At 35.7% G+C, this 19219-nt stretch overlaps 1 protein-coding gene across 1 annotated transcript in view; it reads left to right on the plus strand.

Annotated features, from left to right (window-relative positions):
* Positions 1–16135, plus strand: part of LOC149919154 (uncharacterized) — a 34824-nt gene extending 18689 nt beyond the window's left edge. Inside the window, exons 3-5 of the mRNA XM_090136214.1 lie at positions 668–790; positions 14483–14587; positions 15929–16135. Of these exons, the coding sequence (XP_089992340.1) occupies positions 668–790; positions 14483–14587; positions 15929–15990 (290 nt within the window). The 3' untranslated portion in view covers positions 15991–16135. The remainder of the gene's footprint in view (positions 1–667; positions 791–14482; positions 14588–15928) is intronic.
* The last annotated feature ends 3084 nt before the right edge of the window (positions 16136–19219 follow it).

Genomic DNA, 19219 nt, shown 5'->3' on the forward strand with positions numbered 1-19219 from the left:
TTGCGCTGAGGATGTTGATAGCTTAGCATTAGTCATGGTCTTCCCACAGCCATGGCCTGTGACAGCACTAATGATAGTCATTTTGAAGCATGACCATGAATTAGAATACATTTACAAAACCGTAAAATGTCAGATAGTGGAGTGGATATTCTCTCTCAATTTCAAGTATTAAAAAAAACCTTTTGGACTTGCTAGTTTGCTAAGAGTCACTATTACATGAGAAAAAAAAAAAAAAAAGAGAAAAATCAGAGAAGTAATTATTTCAGAATTGATTATTAAAACAGAACAGATGTCCAAATCCCAGCATATCTTAACTTCATCTGTACTGTCCTCAAAATAGCAAATGATACACCAGTTATTTAGTCTCTGCTGAACAGAAAATTCAACTAGATTAATGAAAATACTGAATACTAAGCTTGTTCTTTCAATTATTAACTCTTTTTAAAGCATGTTTAATGGTCAGATGTATTTTTTGTTAATGATAACACAGGAAAAGATTTTAGGAAGATCTTTCAAAAAGACAGATAATCATATTATAGGAGTAAATTGAAAATAATCTATTCTTTAGGAAAAAAAGTATACCCAAAGACGTGCTTTATAAAAGAAGGCACACATAGCTGAATAATGTCTAGCTCTTATTTTGTTTTATTTTGTTTTTCCAACAAAGGATTTGAAGGTCTTAACTGTGAAATCAACTTTGATGATTGCACTTATGGCTTCTGCAAAAATAATTCAACTTGTTTGGACCTGGTTGCAGACTACAGTTGTGTTTGTCCTCCAGGAGTCACTGGTAAGATTTATTGTACTTAAGACATTAAGTAGCTAAAAATGAAAAAAACAATAACAAAAAAAAAAAAAAAATCATTATTGTATTTCGTTTAGTGTTTTAGCATTAATAAATAAAAATTCAACTCAGTGTTCTGCACTATTGCTAATCTGCTTTTGCTTCCTTACTAATATGATACTAACTGAAAGCAATGTGTGAGATGTTTGATTAATTGATGGAAAGAAAAACTATATTTTATTGAGATAAAAAGTGTTCAGAAAACACACAGTCTGTGAAAAACATTGTTTAGTCTTTTTCTAGGTAAGCAAGAATAGATAAAGCTGGTAGTATTTATCTTCAGAAGATCATATCACAGCCATACTATTCTTGTGATTCAGATAGAAATGAGAATACACTTTTAGGAAGAGAACACTTTGCTCTTCAAGAAAGTTGCCATTAGATCTTTATGATAAGTAGCCTGGAATTTGCACGATTATTTGTGTGTCTAACAGGTTTAAGAAAATAGCTTTTCCATCAGGAACAGTCTTCATGAACCTACTTGCTGTGACAAGCAGCTAACAGGATCATAGGGAAATCAATAAAACTGTCTCAGAATATGCTATCTTAACAACTAATTGGCTGTCAGGTGTCAAGTGATGTCAGGGACTGGAACACACTGACTTTCAGGTGCTGGTTTCAGTGATGCAAATTAATAGTATTAATATGTCACAAGAGGTAGTAGGAAGATCCTCTTAGTGGATAAAGGTAAGGCTGTTGATGTGGTCTACCTGGGCTTCAGTAAAGCCTTTGATGCTGTCCCCCAAACATTCTCATAGAGAAGCTGGCTGTTCATATTTTGGATGTGCATATGCCCTGCTGGGTGAAACACAGGCTGGATGGCAGGGCCCAAAGATTTGTGGTCCATGGAGTTAAATCCAGTTGGTGGCCGGTCACAAGCGGTGTCCTCCAGGGCTCAGTACTGGGGCCACTTCTATTTAACATCTTTATTAACGATCTTGATGAGGGGTTTCAGTGCACCCTCAGTAAAGTTTTGCAGTAAGTCGGGAGGGAGTGTTGATCTGCCTGAGGGGAGAAAGGCAGTACAGAGGGACCTGGATAGACTGAAATGATGGGCCAAGGTAAACTGCATGACTAGGGCCTAGTTTGGGTCCTGTGTTTTGGTCACAGCAACCCCAGACAACCCTACAGGCTTGGGGAGGAGTGGTTGGAAAGCTGCCTGACGGAAAGGGACCTTGGTGTACTGATGGGCAGTCGGCTGAATATGAGCCAGCAGTGTGCCCAGGTGCCCAAGAAGGGATTGTATCAGGAATGGTGTGGTGAACAGGGCTAAGGAAGTAATCTTGCCCCTGTACTCAGCATTGGTGAGGCCTCACCTTGAGTACTGTGTTCAGTTTTGGGCACCTCAATATAAAAGAGACATTGAGGTACTGGAGCAAGTCCAAAGGAAGGCAACAAAGCTTGTGAAGGGCTCTCTCCTTGCCCTACAAAGAGAGACTGAAGGAACTGGGTCTGTTTAGTCTGGGGAAGAGGAGGCTGAGGGGAGACCTTATCACTTTCTTCAAATACCTGAAAAGTGATCACAGCGAGAACAAGGTTGGTCTCTTCTCACTGGTGACAGGTGACAGGACAAGGGGAAATGGCCTCAAGTTGCACCAGGGGAGGTTTAGGTTGGATATCAGGAAAGACTTATCAGGAAAAACAGAAAGGTTTGTTAAGCACTGGAATAGGCTCCCCAGGGGACGGTTGAGTGACCACCCCTAAATGTGTTTAAAAACCATTTGGATGTGTTGCTCAGGGACATGATTTAGCAGTGGGTTGCTAGAGTTTAGGGTAGTATGGTTGAGTTGCAGTTGGATTTGATGATCTTTAAATTCTTTTCCAACCTGAGCAATTCTGTGATTCTATGATTCTAAGTTGAACCATGGCAGCAAAAATTCACCATTTGCTGAGCAGTCTCAGAAATCCAACAAAGTCAACAGGAGTCGTATAAGAAACCAAATGTGCGTTCATAGGAAGCTCAAAATCTAAAATAAAAGAAGAGTCCAATTATGGAGAAATGGAAGACTATAGGGATGAGTAGAGTGGTGAAGAATGAGGAGGCAAAATTAAGTTAGAAGTAAACAAAGCATTTGAGGTTGAGTGTAATACAAACTACATTCAATTTAGGAACATTTCGTATGTATTTTGGCAATAGTTAAGAATTGGCAGATGGGACACAAGGAATGTAAGTTGATACACAGAAATTTAGAATCTGTGAAATTGATATTAGTTGCAGTTCCCAAAGATGTCTATGACTTTTCTTGATTCTTGCTAACATATTCTACAACAATTCTGCATTACAAAATTGTCATGTGCTTTACTTCCTTCTCAATCATAGTTTTTCTTTTTTCTTTTTTTTCTTTTTTGCTAACTGCTGTCAGGAGTTTGCATAGTGTATGTCTACATCATGTTCATATCAACAGAAACATTTTTAATAAGATACTTCTAAAAGGTGAATTCATACAAACTTCTATTACTATGCTGCAAGGATCAAAATGGAAAACATAATTTTTCTGTGGCAGCTTTCAACCAGTCAGTTTTAATGGAGAATGCAGGAAAAGCTGTTCCTATAAAAGTACAGCTACTTTGGGATATGATGGAATTTACATTAAAGAACTAGAAATATAAAGAGAATTGTAGGTGTCACAAAAACTGCCCAAAACAAGGTATGTTTTCCTTAGGAAGAACTCTTAATCCTAGATTCATGCATACAGTTCGTTTATAATGTATGCCCATTGGAAGACAAAAAGATTCATGATGAGTGATAAAGCAGTCACCAGTAGATTATAGACAGATTTTAATGGGTACCTTGAGGCTATAGTGAACTCATAGAAGTTCACTGTTACATAATAGTACATTTTGAAAAGGTCTGTTTTCTGCCTTATTTCCTGTGTAAGAACTTTCATCATGAATGTGCTTTGGATATCACTTTTTTTTTTTTTTTTTTTTTTTTTTTCTGGCGAGACAGGACATGAGCTACCATAAGAAAGCAAATAAGCGAGTGCACTGATTGAAACTGGAAGTGGGGATAAGGAGATTCCTGATCACAATGAATATTTTCCTTTGTGCTTATGCTGGTTGTGCAATAAATGCACAATCAACTGTTGTGAATGTCATTAAATCAGATCTCTCCAAGCCTTCTGACAACTGCTTCATCCTTCCCAGAAATAATCTTTGATGCCAAATACAGAGTATTTGATCTTGTATGCTCTAAGAAAAGCAAAAAGTAATAGAAGAATGTAATCCACCAATATGGCATTTGAAACAAGGCGTACAGATTTTGATATCTTGCAACTAGCTCAATTTTCACCATTTCCTTATGGTATCATTTATGTCCTGTGTACTTCTGAGTTCTAGTATTGATGTAAATGTCCCTAGAAGATATTGCCATAGTAACAGTGGTACATTCAAAATATTTTTTTAAAGGAAAAGGAAACATAATGTACATACAAGAATTTCTGGTTCATTCAGTTAATATTTGAGAGTATAAAAATCCATATTATATAATGGATACAAAAAAACATGCAAATTGTTATACCAAAGAATTTGCTATTATCAACCTGTTTTCTTTTTCATTATGTTCACTCTTCCAGTATTCCTCTGAATCCTACAGGTGATAGTTTCAATCTTCTCCAGAAACTGGGGAGATTAGGATTTAGTTATCAGCATCTTGAGACCTCCCACAAGAGAATGATCACGCTATGGATTTCCTCTTTAGTCTTAAACCCAGTTGGTTTTTTTATACATATACATTTTTTTTCTGCTGGATTGCTGTTCATCTGGCGGTGATTGCTGGTGATGTCACCCCCTCTTCAGAGGGTCACTTGGAGCTGCTGAAGCTACAGCTGGGCAGCAGCAGCCAATGTGTTCCAGCGCAGGGGTTAAACCAGCAAATTCCAGCACAGGTCAAGGCTAGGTTGAGCCAGTGTACTATACATGTTGGGCTGTAAGGGCATTGTTGAGTGGGAGGCAGACAGTTTTCTGTCATGATGGAGCAGGCCTGGATGGAGAGAACAATTCTCTCCTGCTGAGGAAAGCCAGTGGGATAGAAATAATGCCTGAACAAACTGAGGTTCCTGGGAGGAGTGGGGAGTCTTCTGGCAGTGTCTGCTTCAAGAAACAATTTTTATTGTTAAAATAGTAAGCACCTGAGTACTGGCAGCTTTGCAGCCCACAGCAAAGGGATTCCTTTACATTGAGCAGATAGGCAGATAAAGTGAAGCAGCTTCTCAGGAAGACAGGGAAAAGCCTTTCCCTCCCTATTAAATCAAACCTTGCTCTCAAATGCCCTCTTGTGGGAGTCAACATCCAAGATCACTGTAATTATCCCATAGGAAAGAGGTACTAGACAAAAACTTCCCACATAACGCTTTGTTAGGTTTTATCAGTTAGAAGGCTTTCAAGTACTCTTGGTGGTCAGGATAGATAGAGGCAGTCCATGTCTGTTAGAGTGGAAAGCCTTGTTAAATTAGAATCACAGAATCACAGAATGGCCCAGTTTGGAAGGGACCTCAAGGATCATGAATCTCCAACCCCCACCGCCACAAGCAGGGCCACCAACCTCCACATTTAATACTAGACCAAATTAGAAAAAGATCTGTTCCATTTATCCAGACTTGATAATTCCAGGAATTATCAGAACCTGGATGTAGTTGAAGTAGGAAATTTCAATACTGAATACCAGGACACTCGTTGTGTCTTAAGTACCAAGATACCTTGAATCAAAGCATAATTCAGGTGGGCTGGTATGGAATTCCCCAGCAATATAGAAGGAGGAGGCAATTTTTTGGCATATTGGTTACTAAACCTTTTTAGAATTTGGGTGGGTTTCCTCTGACACTATAAATCCCAGGAAATAAAAAAAATAAAATAAATTTGGAAGTCAGTGTCCTGCACAAAGAAAAAAACCATGTTTTTTCATCTCAAATAATTAACAGGGTCATTCTTTCCCTTTTGCCTATTTTAAATTTTAGAGATTATAATTAAAACGATTTTAAACTGTGCATGTGATCCCTGTGTTAGTAAAGTGACATCAGTGAATATTGTGGAGAAATAACGTAACTCCAACGTGGTTTTTATTCATCTTGCTTGAGTCACTTCAGTATCTTATCACCAAATTAATTTAACCAGATGAGTGGAAACACAGAAATATAGCAGGTTGCACGGCTGAATGCCGTGAGTTATTGATAAGATATTAAAACTAAAGCACAATTAACCAGTAGTGAAGGAGTCTTGTCATGGTCCTGAATTTGCTAATTATTTTTTCATGCATGCTTTCTGCATGTAGAAATGATTTGGAATAAGGCTGGAATTGTTTTAAATTGTTGGGAAGAGAAATTCAGGAAAGCAAAAGGTTTATGTGGGCTGCAAGCTGCTGATCAGAGCACCATGTTCTCTCTTGGAAATAATCATAGAATTAGGTGACACAAATTAGCTGTCTCTGGATTACCACTAATATTTACTTTTTATGTAAGTGACTTATTTTAGTCATCACATGTATCCACCAGTCATAGCACAGTTAAAAAGTAACTGTCATGATTTTGCCAGGTCCTGTTAGCACTTGGCATTGACTTTTGTTATTATTTATATTCAAGAGATTGTTGATCTGACTTCTTCATTTATATCATGGTCCATATGAATGCTTTATGGGTAACTTGATCCTGGTTTTAAGTTTTCAATCTCTCTCATTCTTGTTTGTTGTTATAAGAGATAAGATGAACAGTCAAAATCTGTCAGTTGAATGTTGACTTATTTAAGTCTTTAAGCTTTACACAGCAGAATAAATACATTTAAAGCCTTCTATATGTTTTCTGAAGATAAAATCTATGTATTTTCCTCTGGTATGTCTCATACTATGAGTTTGAGGAATCCCATAGTGGCTATTGTGGCTGAACAAGTGGTTATTCTAACACTGAACATTTATAAATCAAGATTACAAAATGCAGTGTGGTGCCTTGTAGCTCAACCCCTCCATCACAAGGCAAAACTTGGCACCTTTTTTGTGCTTTAAATCTTTTCTTGTGCATTTGATTTAAAGTCTTTCTAAGGCTTTCAGTGAGTGTGCAAAATCTGTCCTCTTTCAGGCACTTCTTGGAAGTAGAGATTTAGTTAATGTCAGGACAGCTGCACAGTTTAAAATCATTAAGTCTGTTCATCATCTGTTCCACAGTGATCATCTCCAGTACTCAAATGATTCAAAGAAAGGAATTGTCATAAGAAATCTTTCAGTGCTTACCTACATTTAAAGTCACAGATATTCAGCCTCACATGCACCCATGATCAAAAACCAGGTAGCCCTTTAACTGATACTGCCTTACAAAAACAAAGTACCTCTGTCTTATCTTTAGACTAAGTGCTGGTGTTTTTCATACCAACCTAAAACCTGAAGATGTACGGCTGCACAGGGATTGTTTTTTTGCCCCCGGCCAGCAGAGCTCTGACCCACAGTGGGCTACTGGAATGGGGCTGTGCTGCTGTGCTGCTGGCTTGCAGCAATACCCCAAAAGAGAGGTCACCTAGGACAAGCTTCCCACAGTTGAGTGTGTAAAACTAACTTTCTGGAAAATAAATGCTGTGCAAATGTGAAAGAGTATTCAATATGTATTTCTTTGGTTATTAGAGAACATTTATCGTTTGTGTCTAATGCATATACATGCTTCCCCTGAAAGGAATTCAACTTAGAACACTGAATGGAAAAAAAGAGATTAGTCAAGTGCAGAAAAGTCTGTTTAAGTTTCATCATGCTGAAAATTACATTACATAGAAATTTTGATAGGCTAATATGTATAAAAACCTATCGAATTGCAAGAAAGAAAAACAAATCAATTATAGTTCAGAGGCAATGGTTTTTCCAGTTACCTAAAAAACTAGACAGTTTCTTTTGTATGAAGAATCAAATGGCACATCTCTCCAGTAGTTTCTCATCTGCAAATGCTAAGCATGATTTGTTTAAATTAGAAGATGAATAGTAACAGTCAGAAACATCTGAAAAAAAAAGATAAGTTAATTCTTCAATCAAAAATGTAATTAGTTTATGTGGGATTTACTTTATCACTGCTCTACTAGATGTGTTATGAGATTATTTTTTAATTTCATTTTATCCCCGTTATTTTAGATCTGCGTTTTTTCAATAGTGATGCCAATTTTCAAGTATAAAATAATATATTTAAAACATTAATCAGTATTTTGGGGGCATGACAGTATATTTAATTAATTTAGATAAATTGAAACATGATTTAAAATGAAGGGGTTTACTTTGCGTTAAGTTAAAAAAAAAAAAGTTGTAGGTTGCTGGGAAGTCCTTAACACTTCAAAAATGGAAAGCAATCATGTCTAGAAAACCTCATATTGCAATTAAAGCACAAGTGTTAGACTGGAAAAGATTATTTAAATTCTTTATTTTCCTGAATTCTTGTAGGAATGTATCTAAATTTTGATAAACTACCTACTTTTTCTATAAATAATTTATCACGGTTTTTTGTATGTGTTTTATATATACTGTGATGTCAACCATGACATCATAGAATGAACAGTAATATGCCAGTACAGTGAGTACCACTTCATTTTTTTTTTGTCTGACTACACATGTAAAAATAACATATGGATAACAAAACAGAATTTTCTACTGCATCAAATTTTTCATTATAACCATCTCAGCTTAGCTGTTTGGACTAAACTTTATGTTATGACATGAACAATAAGTGAGTGAACTCTGATATAAGAAATCTGTCACCTGTCAATTTCCACAGTGCGCATTTTTCATTGCTCCCAAATATTGTGTTATTGAATTTGGAAAATGGAAGGGACATCTTACATAAGAATAGCTTCTTCTAGGTTTGGGGGATTTTTTGTTCTGTTTTCTAGCAGACAGCTCTTCTTCTCATAACAACAAAAATTAAAAATATTGGTCTTGGACAAAGCCCACTCTTCAATTTAACAAACTGTAGCATTTTTACATCTAGCATTACAATTTAGCATCGTACCAGAGGTTTTTATATTTCCCAGTATACACTGGACTTTTTATCAAGTGCAACAATTCGCGTTTGGGTCCCCTGTTCTTTGGCAGCATCATGCTAGAACAAGTCTGACGTTATCGGTTTTAGAATGACTACATTAATCACTATATGTTGTGCCATCTTCAGCAACACAGCTGGCTTTTTCTTCTTCATTCTTCAGATTAATGGGATTTTTTTGCTTGTTTACACTTCTTTCTCAGATTTGCAACCTCCTATAATTTCTGATTTTGCTATATTTGAGGCACTCTGCATATGTTAGGCATTTGTTTTTTGTCTCTTTTGTTATCCCTAGAATAGTGTTTGCTCAGCTTCTATGTTTGCATTATTACCAGCAAACAGTGATAAGCTGCAGCCTTACTTTAGGGCTGCACTGTTCTGTAGAATTGTTATTCCTGTCTACAACTTACTAATAATAACAACATGAAACTGTTCAGAACAAAGGAATACTAAAACAAACATGGCAAGATCCATCTGACCATGACACAAGTCCTAAGGTCTCCTGTTAGCTTGACACAAAACCTGCGGCTTGATGCTAGCAATGGCAAGTCCATAGGTACTAGGCTACTGGGAGAAAGTGGTGATTATGGGGATATCACCCCATAGCTGGACTCACTACATTTGAATGGTAGATTTGCCAGGGACTACTGCTTGCCCAGATTTGAGGAGTGTCTGAGGGGTGGAAAGGGAAAAGTGTTAAATCTGGAATGATGTTTTTAAAGCTGTGTATACAACTTACATCAGAAGTCTTCTTCCTTAGCATTTTTGCATTCAGGCAAGAAACAGAAGTGCATCTATTATTTGCTCTGGTAACATCAGAGCAGCACCTGACAGCCAGTTTTCCCAGGCACTGCTAGAGCATGTATGCTGCCCAAGGACAGAATGTATATATTCCAGATTATGACAAGAATGCAATAGGGCCCAGCTCTCTTGAGGTGGGCTGTCTCCGACACAATATATCTGACTTGCAGAATTCTCTTAAATTATTTCCAGAAAAGATAACCAGCAGCAGAAGGCTAGGATAAGTGATTTATTCTGGGAGCATTCTAACAACTCCTAGATCGCTGGTTGTATGCTCTACGTTAGGTCTGTTTACCAGAAGGCTGTTAATGTTGCCCATTAACCACCCTGTACTGAATCTAATTACTTAGTTTTGATTAAAGCACACACTGAATCCAAAAGCATTCAGTTCTGATTTGAATGCATAGCCAGAATATGGCTGTCACTTTTTTAAGTAGCAATCACCATCAGAATTAGAAGTTTATATTAAATACTTTGTGTACATTGTAGTCAACTTTGGGCTGTTGTGTCTCACTACCTTTCTACACAAAAGGAAAAAAGTTCTTACTATCCACGTATTATTTTCTCTTTGTAGATACACACTGTAATCAAGTCACTTCTTGGTTTTGTTTGTTCTAAATGAAACAGATGGAGATCTTCAAGCTTTTACCAACAGCATACTTCCTTGTGTGGCTGAATAAATGGCAGAGCTTTTCCTGTATCCCTTCCACATATTTTTAAATATACGGGGCTTTGAACTGTATGGAACTTTGTAGTATGCATAGGTAAAATTACCTTTAAACATAAATACTCATTCTCATTTTTTTGAATACATCAAGCATTCTTATTTTTTGTCGTAGCTTTGCAGTTGGGTTCATAGGCTGAAGTCATCCTCAGCAGTCCTTTCTAGATCACTATCACTGTTTCCATACTTACAGTTCAGCTCCAGTTTACTAGTTGCATCTTTAGCAGCTATGTATCTTTTTAGTTTCTTGTATCTGGCAGCAGTAACTGACCAGAGCTGACTGGCAGTAAACAAAAAAAAAGAAAGAAAAAAAACAAAACAAAACAAAACAAAACATTTTTTAAGCAAAGTTTATCACAAAATTTCCATCAGTGCACATGCTTGTTTGCTCTCCTGTAGCAGAGATTTGCTTGTTGTCATGTTCAGGAAAGGAAGTGAGCGTGGAAGTGCAGTGTTTTTCAAAATCACTATTGAACTAATAGAGCAGAAGTTTTACACATGCAGAAAATGAACATCAGAGAAGTATAAAGTGGCTCATTGATCTTGTAATGATTTTTTCAGCCGAAAGGCAAAAACTTGCTGGACAACTACAGGCTAAGTGTCAAAAGCTGTACTGCCCCCCTATACATCTATATTTGCAGCTGTATAAATATGTTGTTTTTATGAAGAATCTTTTTCTCCCTGTTAGCATTGATATTTTTATTATGTGCAGTGTGTCCTGTGCTTCTCTTGACTACTGCATGCCTGGTCTTGCCTCTAGTGAGACTACAGAAATGTGTTTAGATAGGGTGACAGAGATACAGATCTGGACAGAAACACAGGGCTCTTAAGAGGCAGCTCTGTTGTCATATACCAAGCAACTTAAGACCTTTCCTATTCGGTTCTAAATTTCCCGGACTTTTTGATGTAGATGACTCTTGGTCTTTCTTACACGACCACTGATTTAAAATGCTTGTCCTGTTTTACACTATTATGAGGCATACCAAATTTCAAGACAACTCAATTCACCATATAAACATAAAAGCCCTTTGATCTTCTTCAGTGGTTTAGTGTCCTGTTACATAATCTTAATACTGGAAGAAAACACTAAATATCATCTGTTCCAGCTTCCTCTCACAGAAATCAAATACTAATATACTGTCATTCCTGACTTGTTTGTCTCACATCTCTCTTAAAGATGTCCAAAGGCATTCTTTATCTTCCTCAGGTAACATATTAAGTATATTATTATTCTAAGCATTATGAGTTCTTTAACATTTAATCTGATATTCTCTCACAGCAATTTAAATGCATTTCTTCTTATTCTGTTGGCTATGGAAATGGAGAACTAAGGGCATTTGCAAAGGCGTTCTCTTATTTGATGACTGTCATCACATTTCTATTCAAACTTTCCTTATTTAGGCTTTACAGCCTCATTCATTTTTTGCTTTTCCTTTTTCCTTAGAGGTCCTGCTTTGTAGTTTTTTGTCATTTTCTGAATGCTCTCTCGACTTCATTTCCTCAACAGAGCAGTGGTCACAGCACCAAGCCAGGTGGAGTTCAAAAAGTGTTTAGACAACACGCTCAGAAACAGGGTTTAATTTTTATGTCATTCTGTATGAAGGCATAAGTTGGACTTGATGATCCTTGTGTGTCCTTTCCAACTCAGGCTGTTTTGTAATTCTAATTCTATTATTTAATTCAACTCACTGAGCAGTGTAAAGCACTCCAAATGAACCTTTATTCTGGGCAGACAAGAATGGAAGGATTAATTTCTGTATCTAACTGGCTATGTTCCTTTTCTGTATCTCATCTGATTTGGAGCAAATTTCTATTTTTTTTCTCCCACTTAACTTATGATCTGACATATTATGATATCTTTCACTTGTTCTTATTGAATAAAAGAAACTTTATCTCCAATCAAAATCTGTGAAGCCTGTGCTCCAACTTGATTTTTGTAGATTATTCCACTGTCCACCATTCAGACTGTTGTTGAAATTCTTGAGTGGAACTTGTTCCATGATAGACCTCTTCCAGAATCTCTGCAATTTTTTCATCCATTCTGAAAGTATGCTGATAACTAACATACAAATGTGACTTTCTAGCAAATTTTACTTATTTAGTAATACTATCTTGTCATTCCTATCTAGTCTAGTTATCAGTGTGTCATGTGAGATAGGAGAAACATTGCTGAGACTTGGACTAAAATGTACACTTTTTAATTTTAATCAACCAGAACAATAGTTCTGGTGTAGAATATAAACGATTTGCTTACATAGAGCTCATTTAGGATAAATCATGTTTTATTTCTAGTATCTTACAATAAAGCAGGCTGCTGTTTTTTTTCCCCATGTTTTCTATAGGAACTGAAATTACCCAAATGGATCTTTAATTTCACTGGTCTTTCTTTTCTCCTTTTTTAAAGACTGACATGGAGTTTTTAGGTACTTTAAATATCTTTCCTGAGTTCACAAAGAAAACTGAGTTTTTACCAGCCAGCTCTCAAAGTATCTAAGGATGAAGTCTATCAGGCCTACCTGTCTAAACACCTAACTCATCTGAATGTTTTCTAACCCTTCTTTTCCATTCGGCACGGAGGTTTTGCTCTTTAATCATAGGTATCAGTTATGATAATGATCTGTTTGAAGCTGACCTTTATAGCAATGATTGAAACAAAAGAAGCATTAAATAATTTAGAAAGATGGCAATCATTATCAGTAGCCATCCTTCCCACTGAACTGCAAACCATACCTTTTCTTCATCTTTAATGCTGAAATACATACAGTATAGTATCTTGCTACCCTGCACATCCCATGATAATTAAATAGCATTCAGTGTCTTCACTGTTTTGATTCCATGCTTACATGCTTATGCTGTATTTCTTAGGTTATCCTTATCTTAGGTTAACCTGACCTATTTTCTGTTAGTTGCGTATTTTCATCTTTTGAAACCAATAAGGTGCTGACCTTGTCTCCTAAAATCCAGAGTCCTTCTCCCACAGAAACTTAAAGGTAAACGTAAAAAAAGGAGCAACTTCCTTAATGTTTTTGTTTGTTTGTTTGTTTGTTTTTAGTTCAGCCTCTCAACAGGTTTCACATCACCAACTTTCTGCATTCCTTGTGATTTTTCTGAATTCCTTTGCTCTTATGCTGTTCACCCCCTCTTCCCTCCTCTTGCATGGATATAGATCACTTTCATCCTAATTCTTCATTTTATTTTCTGAATATTCAGATACCAATCTTCCCTTTTTCTTGGATGCAAATCTCAGACAACTTGTGTTGCAGTTGCCTTTTCTGTTATTGAAGAGGTTGCCAATAATGCATTCAAAAATCTATGATTTTTTTTGTTGATAATTCTTCTACAGAGTTAGATTCCTGGGAGACATTACCTATCTCTTATATCTGATTTGAGTGGTATAAGTATTCTTCCATCACTCTGTGAGTAGAATAACAAATACCACTTGCTTACATCAGTGCTAGCTTTCCTTCTTTGTTACATGAGTTGTTCTGTTATCTACAGTTGACTCTTGTTTTTGGATCAGAAAGATCCCAGTATAATTGCTTTATAGCATGCCAGAGCTTGCACTAAATGTATTCAGTACCCAAAAGATAGATGTGGATGTGTGATAGACTGTGGATTTCCTCTGGTATATTGATGAGTTAATTGTTTCACATATTACCTTGTATTCTAAATATTCTCTTTTATATCTTCTCAATGCTCTCCCACATTTTTTTTTTCCTTTTGTTTCAGATTTTCTATTCTAAGGAATGGGTTTATTTAACTAAGCAGGGAAGCAAATTAGATTTTTTTCTTATTATTGTTACTGAGGCTATTAAAAAGTTTTTAAAATATGGCAGATAATTCCAGTAATTACAGTGTTGAGATGTAATGCTAGAACACATAAAGAATACATTTGCAAATGTAGCTCATATTTATTCCTTTACAATATTTAATTTGTTAACTATCAGCTATGATGTATGAACAGCTCTACTTTTAAAGCTGTCAAGCAGAAATAAAATAGTGTTTCAAACCTGGAAAAGTTAAATTATGCAGTTGTCACTTGTACTGTGAAGTAGCTTTTCTGCTTTCCCAAACCCAGTATGATTTATAGTTTTAATGTTTCATTTTCTTTTCTGTCAGACAAAAACTGCTCCACAGATATTGATGAATGCGCCTTCAAGCCCTGCCAAAATGGAGGCCATTGCCACAATTTGATTGGTGAATTTTACTGCAGCTGTTTGCCAGGTAAGAAGTCAGGTGTTATTTTGGGGAGAAATGTTCTGTGGTATGTCTGAAAGAAATATAGTTTTTTTTCATAAGATCAGAGATCTAAACTTTTTAAAGTCATTTCTTTTGCTTGAAAAGAGAGAAGGGCTCAGCAGGCACTCTTTAAGAGTACTTGACAATTGTTATGTGGCTAATGCCACCAGAATTTGCCTACAAAACGTGTCTTGGATCCCAGAAGCCATGCCTTGCAAAATGAATGAAGAGTCTCAGAATATTGGTGTTATTCACTGAAGAATCTTTTCTAAAATTAATTTTCCACTTCCCCTTCTGATTTTCTTCTTTTCTACTTGGAGAAATGATTTTTGAAATTTCTTATTGAAGAAACAAATGAAAATTTACATGACAGTTAGTTGTAATCAGTATTGCCTGCACTGAAGAGAGAAGCTATTAATAACTGAAACGAAGCTATTAACAATAGCAGATCTATCTTTTTCTGTTTTAGAAGGCTTGGGTAATTATTATCAGATAAACAGTATCCTATAAATATATGAACTTTCATAACTTCATCATGTTTGTTTGTTTGTTTGTTTTCTGTAAAGCTAGACTGATGCTATAGACCAACTTCTATACATAGGACTGTAATACTAATATAACCAGCTCATTTAAATGAGATAATTGTATGATATTCGATTGTTTATATTTCTTTCTGCTTTCTTACTTGAGGGTCAACTAATTATCATGTGATTGGAAAGAAGTAACTAAAATAAGAAAATATAGTGCTTTTTCAGTTGCAGTTCTTTCATAATGTTAGGGCTCTTGTATTAAACTTTGTTCCATCATGTCAAGTCAACAGTGTAGTAGTTAGAGGATCAAGCTTATTTTTGAATAGAAATATTTCCTTATAATGGATAGAAAAAAAAGAAGTGGTTAAAATTATTACATCCATATAAAAATTATACAGTTTTTTTTACAAGAGATTTAAGAATCAAATACAAGTCATTTCATCTAATGTCTAAATTGCTTGAAACATATTGAAGTTTGAAATGTAGGAATAGCAATCACAGCCAGCACTATTACTAAATCACAGCATACATACATGAAAATAACATCAATATATGCATAAAAAATGAGTGATATGTAGAGATAAGTGAATGTGTGCATTATACAGGCACACACATACAAACTCTTTTAAAACCTTAGAATCTCCATGCAGAATTTCAGGATGCAGAGTATCTGCTATGACATTTTTGTTTTAATTTATTGAAATAGATAATTTTTTAAGATTGATTGTTTGTATTCAGTTACTTTTTCTTTTCAAATCGCAAAGTTTATGACTATATTTCACTTCTCTTTCCGTAGCAGAGAAACCTAACGTCACACCTCATTTTGTCAAAGAGTATTTTGCTTTCTGCAATCAGTAACACAACAGGAACTATGAAAGCATCTGCCTGCTCTACAGGACTGAAATATTGAGATCATATGCATGAAAAGAATATTAAAATGATGTAAAAAGTACTAATATGAATTCTTAGACTACATACATTTTCCAGTTATGTTTGGATCACTTGTTAGATATAGTTTATATGAAGAGTTATTACAGCTACAAAATTCAGGATGAAAATTAATGATTTAGATGGTTAAAAAGGCAGTTACGCGTATGTGTACTAGATTTGAAAAAAGAAAGCGAGGCAGTTTAGAAATAAAAGAAGATAAATAATATACAATGACTACATAGTGTGAGGTTTATTACTACAGAAACAGAACAGGTAATAGAGACATAAGTAGTTGTTATAGTAGTTTTTCCACATTTCCAGAGAGTACTTTCTGGCAGGCTGTTACTTAGATGGAGAAATAAGTTCTAGAAAGTTCTGCATGTGGTAGCTGTTTCCCTTTCAAGGAGTGAGCACAGTCTTCACCTTACTGCTAACTGGGGACTGTCGAGTACCTGCTCAGCTGGTGATTGATGAGCAGTAATAACTTGGTAGGAAGAAGCATAGCTGCTAGAGCGTAGGAAATGAAAGTTTTGTAAATATATAGGGGGAGTTCTGAAACTGTGCTCAGGATTTGAGATCTTGGTAGTGATTGCAAACATGGGCTACAAGGCAGCCTCCAGTGTCAGCTGAAGCAGGCCAAAAAAGTCTTCGTACAAACAATGTTTCCAAAGTGTCATGCGGATTCTTCTCCTTCTCTGAAGATATTCAAAACCTGCCTGGACACTTTCCTATGCAACATATTGTAGGAAACCTGCTTTAGCAGGAGGCTTGGGCTAGGTGATCTTCAGAAGTCCCTTTCACCCCATCTACAGTTCTGTGTTTCTGAATTAGACCTGCTCAGCCTGAAAAAAATTTTGAATATGTAAGGGGCACCTCCACTATGACTATGAGGTGGATTATCACTACCTCATGTGATGGTACAAGGACTTCCAAGAGCTCAGTATCAAAGCAAGACAAGAGGTAATGGATATGAATTGGAACACAGGAAAGCTCTGATCAGATACTGTAAAAAAAACAAACAAAAAAACAAAAACCTGGACACTTGGGCTTGCTGATGGTGAGGATTTAACTTGATGGCCTTAAGAAGTCCCTTTGAGAATAAAATATTTTATCAGTGCATTACTGAATAAGGGATCTTTCTTCCATTTTAATAATACCTTATAAATATAGTACTTATAGTTGAACTTTGAATTTAATTATCTGTTCCTGTGTAGTTTTTAAGACTGCAAGCATTTGAGCCATTAAAAAAAAAAAAAAAAAAAAAGTTTTCTTTAATATTCATTAGAATGTCATCTTCTATCAATCAACTTTGTAAATGGAAGAAATGGAAGTGTTTGTATGCAATACTTCTAAAAAGGCAGAATTTACATAAATATATTTTAAAACTTCTCAAATGTCACTTTTCACCCATGTGTTAATTTAATATTCTGTTAGGAAATTGTTTCACTGCTATACCGAATTTGAGGAAAAAACAAAACAAAACAAAACAAAACAAAACCCTAGAAATATAGTATAGTAGTGTAGCAAAACTGATTAAAATATTAATCTGTCATGCAGAAATCTTACCTTGAAATAGGAAACTAGAGAAGTACTGTTTGAGGAAGCACTGAGGGATTGCTGCTTATTACTTGGAGAGAAGTTAACTGGTATTTAAGGAAACATCAATCTAGGAGATGTTAGTGTGTGCAGAAGATATTTGGAAAGGTGAGAAAGATGATCACTGGAACAGAGAAGCTGCCTTATAGTAAAGCAAGTTTGTAGAAAAACAGTATGAGAGAGATGAAGGTTTGAAAAAAAATCATGAAAGCAGTTGCAAAACTGAAAGCAGACTTGTTGATCTCAAAAGCATGCTCACAAAAAGCAAGAAAGCATTTGGAAAGCCTGATAGGATTTTTTATTAAAACAGGTGAAGAGCTTTCAAAAAGTGGCATTTGTTTCTAAATTTGTTACCTTAAATGTGATGTAATTAGACAATTTTAATTTTAAAGTCTGGATAATCCATCTGGTAATGGATTAGCCAAAAACAAAAATAAAGAGGCTTTAAGTGCATACTAATGCATGCTCTGATATCTTTAATACACTTGACTGCTGAAAACTTCAAATGGAGCAGTATGCTGGAAATGGTTAGGCTAATATGCTCTCCTTAAATAGCTTTTCATATAAATGCTCTCACAAAGTTTTGGACTAGATGCAAAATTACACTGATGGCACAGAGTGTTTCTTATACTCCTACAAGTTATTTTCTTGTCAGGTTTTGTAAAAGATAAAAACATCTTCTCTCCTGTCCCCATTGATGCCTCAATAACATATCATGTTTAATGTCTTTAAACTGAAAGAGGGTAGATTTAGACTAGATATTAGGAAGAAATTCATTACTGTGAAGGTGGTGAGACACTGGAACAGATTGCCCAGAGAGGCTGTATATGCCCCCTTTATGGAAGCATTCAAGGCCAGGCTGGATGGGGCTTTGAATTACCTGGTCTAGTGAGGGGTGTCCCTGCCTACAGCAGGTGGTTGGAACTAGATGATCTTAAAAGGTCCTTTCCAACGCAAATCATTCTATGATCATCCCCTCTAAAGGTAACAATGCATACATTTTTTTTTTTCCCGGTAGTATTAGTGCATGATTAGCATGATTATTAAAGAAGACTGATTTTGAAACAAAAAACCCAATCAGTTGAGGTGCTTGGGCTGTTAGATTCAACCTAAAATAAATTTTTGTTCAGTTTAGCATTTTGAATCAAGGAAATATAGTTCTGATTAAGAAACTCATACAGAGAGAAATCATTAATTAAACTCTTTATTGGGAGGTTCCCTGTTCTAAAGTTTACTGTACTGTGAAATAAGACTGTACTTCCCTTCAAACCTTTCTGGCAACTGTTATTATGAAGTAAAAGTTTATTTACATTTGAAAGTTTTTTTAATTTGTATTTGAAAGTTTTTAATCCTGGAAAGACTTCAGGAAAACTGTTGTATCCTATGACTGGAAAAAATGAAGTGAATCACTGACATAACAGATGGGAAATAGAAATCATTCAGTCCTTCACACTTCTACTACACAATCATCTTTAACATAAAATTTATAGTGATGATTTTTTGCTGTAATTTCAAAGTTGCCTGATAAGGGAGTCTGTAGGGGACCTGTTAGGTCATGGCT

Source organism: Phasianus colchicus, chromosome 2 (genome assembly GCF_987193195.1).
Source record: "Phasianus colchicus chromosome 2, bPhaCol1.hap1.1, whole genome shotgun sequence".
Classification (NCBI taxonomy): domain Eukaryota; kingdom Metazoa; phylum Chordata; class Aves; order Galliformes; family Phasianidae; genus Phasianus; species Phasianus colchicus.